This window comes from Takifugu flavidus, unplaced genomic scaffold (assembly GCF_003711565.1).
Source record: "Takifugu flavidus isolate HTHZ2018 unplaced genomic scaffold, ASM371156v2 ctg141, whole genome shotgun sequence".
Taxonomy (NCBI): Eukaryota; Metazoa; Chordata; class Actinopteri; order Tetraodontiformes; family Tetraodontidae; genus Takifugu; species Takifugu flavidus.
The window spans coordinates 100,001-112,500 of NW_026621877.1; the positions used below are offsets into that span (position 1 = coordinate 100,001).

The 12,500-nt window shown below is 52.2% G+C and overlaps 2 protein-coding genes across 3 annotated transcripts; both read right to left on the bottom strand.

Moving 5' to 3' along the window:
• Positions 1-1,323: 1,323 nt before the first annotated feature.
• On the bottom strand, positions 1,324-4,509 carry LOC130519714 (uncharacterized). 2 transcript variants are annotated; one of them, XM_057023207.1, is made up of 3 exons: positions 3,606-4,505; positions 3,187-3,244; positions 1,324-1,829 (listed from the first exon to the last, which is right to left on the bottom strand). In XM_057023207.1, the coding sequence occupies exons 1-3, from the start codon at positions 4,173-4,175 to the stop codon at positions 1,714-1,716; spliced, it is 744 nt and encodes a 247-aa protein (XP_056879187.1). In that variant the 5' UTR covers positions 4,176-4,505; the 3' UTR covers positions 1,324-1,713. The 2 variants fall into 2 exon arrangements, with proteins under 2 accessions (XP_056879187.1, XP_056879188.1); XM_057023208.1 differs by lacking the exon at positions 3,187-3,244 and having other exon boundaries at positions 3,606-4,509.
• A 3,030-nt stretch (positions 4,510-7,539) lies between these two features.
• On the bottom strand, positions 7,540-10,905 carry rps19 (ribosomal protein S19). Its single transcript, XM_057023209.1, has 6 exons — positions 10,851-10,905; positions 10,246-10,316; positions 10,066-10,166; positions 8,868-9,051; positions 8,509-8,563; positions 7,540-7,589 (listed from the first exon to the last, which is right to left on the bottom strand). The coding sequence occupies exons 2-6, from the start codon at positions 10,314-10,316 to the stop codon at positions 7,560-7,562; spliced, it is 441 nt and encodes a 146-aa protein (XP_056879189.1). The 5' UTR covers positions 10,851-10,905; the 3' UTR covers positions 7,540-7,559.
• Between the last annotated feature and the right edge of the window lie 1,595 nt (positions 10,906-12,500).

Genomic DNA, 12,500 nt, shown 5'->3' on the forward strand with positions numbered 1-12,500 from the left:
ACCAACGAGGTCCGTTAGCGCCCCCTACAGGACATCTGAGCCATCCAGGGCGCTGCCAGGTCATGAAAAGATTCAAATGTTGAAGAAATAAAGAGCTAAACCACCAATGATGCTGGGAGTTCAGCCCTGGTCGTTTATCTGGAGGCACATCTGGCTCTGCTTCAAACAGATGTTGAAGCATTCCATCGCAGTTCTAAGCAGAACGTTGGGGTCCAGTGGACATTGAGCGTTGTTTCGCTGCACATCAAAGAACGCTTTGTTGTTTGTTCTAGTGTTACACACGGACGGCAACATGAAAGCAGTTGTGCTCCAAAGGAATCCTGTCAGGGTTCGGAGAATTCACCAGCACGTGGGAGCTCCAACTCGCCACCTTATAGGACCTTTGAGGCGTCCGCGTAAAGCCCCACGAGGAAGAGGAGCAGAGACACGGACGCACTCAAAGACAACGTAGACGTGTAACGAAAGAATCGTGAGCAGATTAAGTCCGATCCAACAGTCTGAGGCTGGATCAGCTGCAGCCTCGGGACTTTTCCTCTGTTCTGGAGAACGCCTGCACGATGATGTCACAGCTGCCTGCACGATGACGTCACAGCTGCCTGCACGATGACGTCACAGCTGCCTGCACGATGACGTCACAGCTGCCTGCACGATGATGTCACAGCTGCCTGCACGATGTCACAGCTGCCTGCACGATGATGTCACAGCTGCCTGCACGATGACGTCACAGCTGCCTGCACAATGATGTCACAGCTGCCTGCACGATGACGTCACAGCTGCCTTCACGATGACGTCACAGCTGCCTGCACGATGACGTCACACCTGCCTGCACGATGACGTCACAGCTGCCTGCACGATGACGTCACAGCTGCCTGCACGATGATGTCACACCTGCCTGCACAATGACGTCACAGCTGCCTGCACGATGACGTCACAGCTGCCTGCACGATGACGTCACAGCTGCCTGCACGATGACGTCACAGCTGCCTGCACAATGATGTCACAGCTGCCTGCACGATGATGTCACAGCTGCCTGCACGATGATGTCACAGCTGCCTGCACGATGATGTCACACCTGCCTGCACAATGATGTCACAGCTGCCTGCACGATGACGTCACAGCTGCCTGCACGATGATGTCACAGCCGTCTTCCCGACAACGTGCAGGATGCTGCACTGGTCAGATGCTGGATTACGCACAGATTCTTTGTGGGAAATGTGACACTGAGTGACGATGTGCTTCCACGACAGTGGACTCAGGACAAGAGTCACTGAGATGATCTAATGATCCTGGACCCTGAATTGAATTGAATTGAATTGAATTGAATTGAATTGAATCAGCTTTATTGCCATTGTTCATGTAATACACAGTATTACACAAACTAGGAATTTGTCTTGGTGTGACGCTGCGACATTCAACATAAAGAAGACCACACTAGAATAAGATAAATAAAATAAAATAAGACATATATACAGTATATACATAAATAGTAAGAAATAGTGCAGGTCAATGCAGGAGTGATGTGATGTTCATGGGTCCGGCTGGCTGCTGTTCATGGTGCTTAGTGATGAGTCACTTGGTGTTCAGCAGCCTGATGGCAGAGGGGAAGAAGCTGTTCATGTAGCGGGAGGTTCTGGTCCGAATGGACCGTAGTCTCCTGCCTGAGGGGAGGGGGGAAAACAGTCCGTGACCAGGGTGGGAAGGGAGGGGGGGTCCTCATCCTGGACCCTCATCCTGGACCCTCATCCTGGGGTCGGCGGGGGCTGAGACAGCAGTGACCAATGTTGGCGTCACGGCGCCACCTGGGGGGCAGTCGAGCAGTTCGGTTGGTCCTGCTCTCGAGAGGTGGACAAAAGGGGGTAAAAGAGTGGGACAAAGGGGGTAAAAGAGTGGAACAAAAGGGGGTAAAAGAGTGGGACAAAGGGGGTAAAAGAGTGGGACAAAAGGGGGTAAAAGAGTGGGACAAAAGGGGGTAAAAGAGTGGGACAAAAGGGGGTAAAAGAGTGGGACAAAGGGGGTAAAAGAGTGGGACAAAAGGCGGTAAAAGAGTGGGACAAAAGGAGGTAAAAGAGTGGGACAAAGAGGGTAAAAGAGTGGGACAAATGGGGGTAAAAGAGTGGGACAAAAGGGGGTAAAAGAGTGGGACAAGGGGGTAAAAGAGTGGGACAAAGGGGGTAAAAGAGTGGGACAAAGGGGGTAAAAGAGTGGGACAAAAGGGGCTAAAAGAGTGGGACAAAGGGGGTAAAAGAGTGGGACAAAAGGGGGTAAAAGAGTGGGACAAAGGGGGTAAAAGAGTGGGACAAAAGGGGGTAAAAGAGGTGGACAAAAGGGGGTAAAAGAGTGGGACAAAGGGGGTAAAAGAGTGGGACAAAGGGGGTAAAAGAGTGGGACAAAAGGGGGTAAAAGAGTGGGACAAAAGGGGGTAAAAGAGTGGGACAAAGGGGGTAAAAGAGTGGGACAAAGGGGGTAAAAGAGTGGGTGGGGGGGAGGGGGTAAAAGTAAAAGAGTGGGACAGAAGGGGGTAAAAGAGTGGGACAAAGGGGGTAAAAGAGTGGGACAAAGGGGGGTAAAAGAGTGGGACAGAAGGGGGTAAAAGAGTGGGACAAAGGGGGTAAAAGAGTGGGACAGAAGGGGAAAGTGTTCTGTGTTTATTGCAGATAATTCCCAACCATCACATGCACACGTGCACGTCAGCACTGCTCGGAAACCCTCAGGCCTGGAACCTGAGTGGATTTTAAGGAATATTAATCATTCCTCACCACCGCGTGAACTGCACAGCGCTGCATTTCCTGTCTGCCCCTGGGGGTTACCATAGCAACACAAGAAGGGCAGATACTGTAGTTTTATATGAGAAGACATTTAAATGATATGTTCCTGTCATGACCTGAAGCACGGGCACGCTTGTGTAACTGCAAACGCTACAATGCTACAATGCAAATGCTACAATGCTAACGCTACCAGCCTAAAACAGGACTGCAGAGGACGGAGGCCCCTCCCAGGACGAGCTTGGAGCAGCAGTTTCAGATGTTTGTGCACGTGTTGCTAAACCTGAGCAACGTTCCAACAAGGACCTGGTCAGAGCAGCTTATCCACTCAAATTTTACGGAGCAGTAAAAATGTTGCGTTTATCATTTTCCCATCTTTCATTTCTTACCTGGTCACAGGAGGCTCCACCCACCACCCACTCACCTGAGGGCCGTTCACAGATTTGACTCCACCTCACGTGCACGTTTGTGCTCTGAAGTACCTGCAGAAAATGCTAACTTCACCCAGAAAGATGGTCACCAGGAATTACACGCGTCCCCTTGGGCCGACCACTAGCTACAGCTTCCATGTGCAGTTGGCTAAACCTGAACCATTGTGTGTGTGTGTGTGTGTGTGTGTGTGTGTGTGTGTGTCTCTATTGATGCTTAAACCATCACATCTGTTCTGATGAGGCCCCATGACAGGCACCAAATGTAAAGCAGTCCCCAAAGATCATGTAACACAGACACACAGACGAGAGACAGACGAGAGACAGACGAGAGACAGACGACCCCCCCCCCCACACACACACACACACACACACACACACAGCAGGGGGGATTATGACATTACAACCACTGTACCAGCAAAAGCTGAGGCGTCAGGTCCTGAAGCTCCGTGGTGAAGACGGGAAAAAGCAGCATCAGGAAGAGAACAGAGGTCTCCCAGAGGTGTCCCAGAGGTCTCCCAGAGGTGTCCCAGAGGTGTCCCAGAGGTGTCCCAGAGGTGTCCCAGGGGTGTCCCAGGGGTGTCCCAGAGGTGTCCCAGGGGTGTCCCAGAGGTGTCCCAGGGGTGTCCCAGAGGTGTCCCAGAGGTGTCCCAGGGGTGTCCCAGAGGTGTCCCAGAGGTCTCCCAGAGGTGTCCCAGAGGTCTCCCAGAGGTGTCCCAGAGGTGTCCCAGAGGTGTCCCAGGGGTGTCCCAGGGGTGTCCCAGGGGTGTCCCAGGGGTGTCCCAGAGGTGTCCCAGAGGTCTCCCAGAGGTGTCCCAGAGGTGTCCCAGAGGTGTCCCAGAGGTCTCCCAGAGGTGTCCCAGAGGTTGGAGAAGAGGAAGTGACAGATGATAGAAATGAGCTGACCTGGGACAAGTGATGGAGAAGCCTCCCATCTCCTGGGTGGGCCGACCAGCTGGGGGAGAAGGTCTGACCAGTTTATCATGCTGCTCTGACCGAGGGGGTGAAAGGAGGGAGTGGACCAAGGGGGTGGATCGAGGGGGTGGACCGAGGGACTGGACCGAGGGGGTGAAAGGAGGGAGTGGACCAAGGGACTGGACCGAGGGACTGGACCAAGGGAGTGGACCGAGGGGGTGAAAGGAGGGAGTGGACCGAGGGACTGGACCGAGGGAGTGGACCGAGGGAGTGGACCGAGGGGGTGAAAGGAGGGAGTGGACCGAGGGGGTGGACCGAGGGACTGGACCGAGGCACTGGACCGAGGGGGTGAAAGGAGGGAGTGGACTGAGGGGGTGAAAGGAGGGAGTGGACCGAGGGGGTGGACCGAGGGAGTGGACCGAGGGGGGTGAAAGGAGGGAGTGGACCGAGGGGGTGGACCGAGGGACTGGACCGAGGCACTGGACCAAGGGAGTGGACCGAGGGGGTGGACCGAGGGGGTGAAAGGAGGGAGTGGACCAAGGGACTGGACCGAGGGGGTGAAAGGAGGGAGTGGACCGAGGGACTAGACCGAGGGGGTGGACCGAAGGGGTGGACCGAGGGACTAGACCGAAGGGGTGGACCGAGGGGGTGGACCGAGGGACTGGACCGAGGGACTAGACCAAGGGGGTGAAAAGAGGGAGTGGACCGAGTGGGTGGACCGAGAGTGGAGGTCCAGGGAGGCGGTCCAGGGAGGAGGTCCACGGTGGAGGTCAAGAGTGGAGGTCCAGGGAGGCGGTCCAGGGAGGAGGTCAAGAGTGGAGGTCCAGGGAGGCGGTCCAGGGAGGAGGTGGCCGGCAAATGTTGCCAAAAACACATCAATAGCATAAACGCTTTACGTTAAAGAAGAAAGCAGGAGTGGAGTCGAGACTCAGGAGAGGCAAAACTATCCTATCCTCGGGGGGCTAATGTTAGCATAGCACCAAGATGCTAACTCATGCTAGCATGCTAACATTGTTTCGCTGGGTCAGTATTCTAACACGTCTGACTAAAATGTGTCTCAGGTGTGTGAACATTCCAACCTGTTGGAAGCAGCTCTGGAAACACCAGAGCGATTAAATGTTCTCAAAGTGAAGTCGGTTTCTCTTTCTCCAAAGTTTTGATTTTTTTGTGACTCCAGTCAAGGTCGAACGAATGCTCAGAAAATGTAACGTGTGCAACAATAATCCCCAAATGTAGCTTTGAATTTCCAGCTCCAATAAAAACCAACCCAAGCCTCCGAGCAGCTGGGCGCCGGTCAGGTGCTCGAGGTGCCGTCGCCATCCTCACACGGCTCCTCCACGGAGAGCGAGTAGCTGTGGAGCAGACGGACCACGTGCTGCTCAGGCTAAAGCTAAAAGAAGCTACGTTTATAAAGGCTTTATAAGCATAAATGTGAGGGAAAGGCCTCCTAATGACGCCGTTGCCGTGCTGTTACCTGCTGGGGAAAACACACCTGCGGACAGGAAGCCGAGCGTCTGTGTGTGGGGCCTCCTGCTGGGAGGGGTCTGAAGGAAGGAGACATTTCTGAGGAATCTTGTTTTCAGCCCCGAGGAGGCGAGAGGCAACAAAGAACGGGGGAGGGGAGCCGGTGCTCCCCCCCCCACACACACACACACATTTGTAAAAGTGTGACACTTCTGTGTGCTGATAATCGCGCTTCAAACGCTGACAAATTGGGCAGAAAATGACACAAAATTGCCTCCAAAAGAGCCACGAATAAACATGAGGAGGCGACGCCCACGTGTGGAGACGCCTCCAACATTCCTCACATACCTGTCCCGCTCAGGGACGAGCTCGTCCTCGTTTGTGTGCTAAATGACAGGCTAGAAGAAGGGGGGGGGGGGGGGGGCAGAAGGGGGGGGGGTGTTCAGGTGTGGAGCAACAGCTGTTCAGGTGAATCCAAGATGGAGGCTGCTGATCTGGGGGGACCAACATGGACCAAGAAGACCAGCAGGATCCAAACATGTTGTCCAACAAGGTGACGCTCAGGTGTCCGACCCCTCACTCTGAAGGTGGCGCTCGGGTGTCCGACGCCTCACTCTGAAGGTGGCGCTCGGGTGTCCGACCCCTCACTCTGAAGGTGACGCTCGGTGTCCGACCCCTCACTCTGAAGGTGGCGCTCGGGTGTCCGACCCCTCACTCTGAAGGTGGAGCTCGGGTGTCCGACCCCTCACTCTGAAGGTGACGCGCTCGGGTGTCCGACCCCTCACTCTGAAGGTGACGCGCTCGGGTGTCCGACGCCTCACTCTGAAGGTGGCGCTCGGGTGTCCGACGCCTCACTCTGAAGGTGGCGCTCGGGTGTCCGACCCCTCACTCTGAAGGTGGCGCTCGGGTGTCCGACGCCTCACTCTGAAGGTGGCGCTCGGGTGTCCGACGCCTCACTCTGAAGGTGGCGCTCGGGTGTCCGACCCCTCACTCTGAAGGTGCGCTCGGGTGTCCGACGCCTCACTCTGAAGGTGACGCTCAGGTGTCCGACGCCTCACTCTGAAGGTAACGCTCAGGTGTCCAACGCTACCTTTAAACCCTGTTCAACACGTGGATCCAGAGGCAATAATGGTTATTGAACCTGAGCAAAGTTAAAACTCTAGGTTTGGACGTTCACGCCAGGAGGAACTGAAGCGGACCCAGATCCTCTGGCTCCCTCTGCAGGAGGCCTGAAGCACTGCAGGCGTTTTCATCAAGGCTACAGAGGCAACAGCGACGTGACCGGAGGTGAACGTCAACTGCTGTCGTTTATTATTCCCGTCTGTAGATGACGCTGTTGACCCGAGTGCGATGGCAACGTCATTACATCGTTGCTAAGCAACAGAACAGGCAGTTCTGGGCTTGATGCGCTTTGTGCTACTGGACCAACCTGTGTTTGATGGTGGCTGGAGACCAGAGAAGTGATGGTTGGAGCTGAAGAGCTCCAGACACAACAACCGTTTCATTTAGGAATTCACAACATGTAAACATGAAATTTGTCAGTTGCAGGAGGCAGGAAGCCCCTCCAGGAGGCAGGAAGCATCTCCAGGAGATGCATCTCCAGGAGATGCATCTCCAGGAGATGCATCTCCAGGAGGCAGGAAGCACCTCCAGGAGATGCATCTCCAGGAGGCAGGAAGCCGCTCCAGGAGGCAGGAAGCACCTCCAGGAGATGCATCTCCAGGAGGCAGGAAGCACCTCCAGGAGGCAGGAAGCACCTCCAGGAGATGCATCTCCAGGAGGCAGGAAGCACCTCCAGGAGATGCATCTCCAGGAGGCAGGAAGCCACTCCAGGAGGCAGGAAGCAGCTCCAGGAGGCAGGAAGCAGCTCCAGGAGGCAGGAAGCAGCTCCGTTAGCCACCATCACAAGCATCATGTGTCAAACTGAAACACTTCATGGAACGTTGGGAAGAAACCACACCACAGCCGACTTTGTCCCAAAAACAATTTATTAAACTGATTTTTTGTTAGCAGCTGCTACCTGTGGAGAAAAAAGCAGAGATATTAGAACATTGATATTAGAGGAGCACACTGAAACGAGGAAGCTAAACAGCTGCTAACATTTACAGTTCCATCAGGTTACACATCCAAATGAAAACTGTCGATGTCACGACATCTGGACAGGAAGTGCTGCTCTGAAGCCGCCAACATGGAGACACCTCAGAGGACCTAGCTGTGGCTGGACTGATAGCAGCTCATTAGCATACTGCCATTAGCATGCACAGACAACCAGCAGCATGACCGTCTTTCCAAGTGAGCCACCCTTAGCTTAGCATTACTCCATCTCGCCCTTATTCCAACAATAAACGGACTTTAGTCCAAGGCAGGAAGAGCCCAACTGTCTTCCACAGGAGTGTCCACGGTGCTTCAGTCACCTGAAGATGTTCTCCACCACGACGCGTACGGTGGCTACAACCGCTGATGAGGCAGTGAACCCACGTTCCGGCTGCGTTAGCTCCGGCTGCGTTAGCTCCGGCTGCGTTAGCTCCGGCTGCGTTAGCTCCGGCTGCGTTAGCCGCCGGAGCTAATGCAGCCCAACATGCCTCAGACGCTGCAGCCGGGCGTCGTCACCCTAAATGTGAGCGACCGTCGCCTGGACGAGGGAGCGTCACCTTTACGGCGCTGAGAGCAGCGTCCCGCGAGTCAACGCACGCCTTGATTAGCAAACAACTCCACGAGCTCTATTTAACGCGTGCGGCGCCAAGCGTGTTTCAGGTGTATCTGAAGAGACGCTCAGAGGGTTCCGTAGACCCAAAGGGCTCCTGGGAAAACAGCTCTCCTTAAATCAAAGTCTTGGCCATCTTCACAGATGCATTTCAGAGGTGGCGGCACTATTACCATGGCAACGGCCAAAGCTCGGGTCAATTTACCAACAGTGGTGAAAGACCGCCGGTTCTCACCTGGCCTGCAATTCGATCCAGATCCCTGGTGCCCTGGGAGGTCAGTCTGCGGCCGCTGCATGGAGGACACAAGATGTGCGGTCGTTAGGTCAAATCTCAGCACGCGCCTGCTGCCCGTGTTAGCCTGTGTTAGCCTGTGTTAGCCACAGAACCACATCCAGCCTCCTCCTCTATCACACCAGGGTTGGTCACCTCAGCTCTGGACCATCATTGGTCCAGTCATTACGAGTATTAATGCACATTTACGGCAATCATCATTATTTTGAGACGTGGGAATTTAATCCCCAAAAACAGAAATTCACTGTTTAGTTAATGTCTGAAGAGCAAAAAGGAAGGATTTAAGGATTTAAGCTGCATACCCATTAGGATCCTTCTCGATCATCTTGAGAAGCTCGAGGGCCTGAAGAACCTTGCGAGCCACATTCTTGGATCCAACGCTATAGTGAGCAGGACAGACGCCGTTCCTTTTGCGACCACCATAGATCTTTGTCATCGAGCCAACACCAGCACCTCCACGCAGGTACAGGTGGCGGACGGTGGACGCTGCAGGAACAGATGAGGTGAAACAGAAAGATCAGCTGCACACGACCCTGACGAGTCCACCAGCCCGGCATCGTTATTTCTGCCTGTGCAAGACGCTGCGGTGGCGCCGAGCAGTACAGCTCATCCACCTCTATGTTCTGCTTGGAGTCTTTGAGGGTTCACTGATCTGTGTGTGTTCCAAGAGCAGCAGGATACCATCAGGATGTGAGAGGAAAGATCCTGGTGACCACCATGGTCCAGGCCCATGATGACCATCATGAGGATCACCATGGTCCAGGCCCATGATGATCATCATGAGGATCACCATGGTCCAGGTCCATGATCATGAGGATCACCATGGTCCAGGTCCATGATCATGAGGATCACCATGGTCCAGGCCCATGATCATGAGGATCACCATGGTCCAGGCCCATGATGATGAGGATCACCATGGTCCAGGTCCATGATGATGATGATGATCATGAGGATCACCATGGTCCAGGTCCATCATGATGATGATGATGATCATGAGGATCACCATGGTCCAGGCCCATGATGATCATCATGAGGATCACCATGGTCCAGGTCCATGATCATGAGGATCACCATGGTCCAGGCCCATGATCATGAGGATCACCATGGTCCAGGCCCATGATGATCATCATGAGGATCACCATGGTCCAGGTCCATGATCATGAGGATCACCATGGTCCAGGTCCATGATCATGAGGATCACCATGGTCCAGGTCCATGATCATGAGGATCACCATGGTCCAGGTCCATGATGATGATCATGAGAATCACCATGGTCCAGGTCCATGATGATGATCATGAGGATCACCATGGTCCAGGTCCATGATCATGAGGATCACCATGGTCCAGGTCCATCATGATCATCATCATGGACCATTCAATGACAAAGAAGCCTAAATTTGATTCTTTTAAGCAGCCTAATGAAAACAGCCCCTTCCTCATGTAGACAGGGATCAGAACACACCCCAGTTCTTCCTGGTTGGTTCCGACGGAGCCTCTTACCCGCTCTGATGTAGAACCAGTTCTCATCACTGGGGGCCAGCTCCTTGTGCTTACCCAGCTTGACAATGTCCACCCAGTCAGGGACCTTGAGCTTTCCTGACCTGCAGACAGAAGCACCAGGCCGAGGTGAAGGCGGATCAACCCATTTTATCCGCATCCCACCAGAGGAGCCTCGCTTACTTCTTGAGGAAGGCGGCCAGGGCCCGGACAAACTCCTGCTGGTTGACGTCCTTTACTGTAACACCCGGCATCTGAACCGCACAGGAGAGGTTCCGCTGTGTTAACACGGGTAAAACTGGTCGCCAGATGCTGCGACTTTTTAAACGATTAAACGTTCTTGTAGCAAAAAAAGGAAAAAGACGAGTAAAAGCAGACATGAATGAGCGGCGCGGCTAAAGCGCTTCCGAGTGCTCCGTTAGTACAGTAAACGCGTTGTTCCATAGTAAGAAACCTCCCACAATAAACTGGTAATCCCAAATGCAAAATAGTATCAATTACCAAAATATCGATTTAACAAGGGAACAATCAGATGTACACATTTAAGTTAGCCACAAGCTAACAGGCCTCCACACCGCAGCATGGGGGCAGCCATTACGGACAGACGGGTAGCAAGACTAACCGTTTGAGCGGGATATTTACATTAAACAAACGACAAGAATGCTATACGCGTAGCTAGGAGAGTCTGATACGCTCATCATTAGTACATATATCCCAAGCTGCGGCGGAAGACAACAAATTCTCAAGAATAATTTAACATGCATGCAGGAACAGAAAGACTGGCTTACCTTGCTTACGGACAGCAGGGGAAGAGGGTGGAACGGGGTTTCCTACCCGTGTTAAAAAGGGCAGATCTCGTTTTGTTACGCGAGACCAAGGAGGGTTTCCCGCTTACCGATAATAGGTCGGTTTATGTCCTATTTATTATAGTTCCGTAATATGTTATATGTAGAATGCCTATATGTGTAAATATAGCTCTTTAAAATATTTATATAAGTTCCTATCGTAGAGTGAAACTCGAGCGCAATTTTCATTTCTCATGTAAATATGATAAAATGTTCTTTTAGTTCTTAAATACTTTTGCCTTCAGTTCATAAACGATGAGGTTACGCGCGCGCACGCGCGCACACACACAGAGTACAGACCAAACATTTGGACGCACCTTCTCATTCAATGCGTGTTCTTTACTTTTGTGCATTGTAGATTCTCACTGAAGTCGCCCTGACAGTAACCTAACCCTCGGGTGGTTACCTGACTTCACCTGGTGAAGGTCACTGAGAGAACACCAAGGGTTTGCAGTGCTGCAAAAAACAAACAAACAAACAAACAAACAAACAAAAAAGGCAAGGGGTGGCTACTTTGAGGAATCTAAAATATAAGACATATTTAGAGTTATTTTATACTTTTTTTGTTAAGTACATGAATCCACATGCGTTTATTCATAGTTTTGATGAAGTGAGAATTTACAATATATATTGTAAATATATATATTTGTATCTCGATGTGCAATCAACTGTAAACTCAAACTAAAAAGAAATAAATCATACAACTTTGCAGGGCCTCTCTATAATTGCCACAATAACCTTCCTGGGGTGGGATGAACACAACTGAACCACTATAATAAAAATGATGTCTAACACCTGGAAACTATTAAAGAAACAAAGCCAGCTGTTGGTGATCAATACATGAAAAGTGGCAGAGCAAACTGGACTAAATTTGCAGCATAATTTGCTGCAGCCTGCAAACATCAATACCTCAGGCGCTAGCATGTGTAGCAGCCATTCAGAAGGGGACAACACACCATCTTGGTCCAGCATACCAACACGGAGACCACACCAAGACTCCACAGCTCAAGAAGTTTAACTGAGCAAAGAGGAGAGGTATATACAGAGGTTAGCCCTACAGAAGCAGCTGCACTGTGGGTGTTGTTCAGGGACATGCCATAACCCTACCGTGGATGTATCTTTAAAGTAATCACGGACTGGTAGACAAGAAAAGAAATGCAGTAGATACTCAATATCGATACGCAATACGAAGAACCATCGGTCACCCACTGATGAAGCACACACAGAATCTACCGATCCTACGACCGACGCCAATAGTTGGCTCTCCAAACCACTGGCACCCAATATCCGACACCTAGCATCTTTGTTCGGCTCAACCCTTACAGGCCATGGGAGGTTTGGGGGGATTTCCTGCTGGTCCCAGGCAACTTAATCACAAACAACAAAGAGAAGTTCTCTCAGGTTTTCTTCACACTCAAACTCCAAATCGTCCTCCAGACAACTCCCCGTTGGTTAGTGACTGCACTCAGCTGGTCCTTGCTGTTCTTCACCATACGCATACATCTGTTCAGTGGGACCTAGCTAAAGAATGCCCCCCCCCCCTCCAAATTCCTTTACCAGCCAGAAATGGCTGCATGACATCCATATTCATGC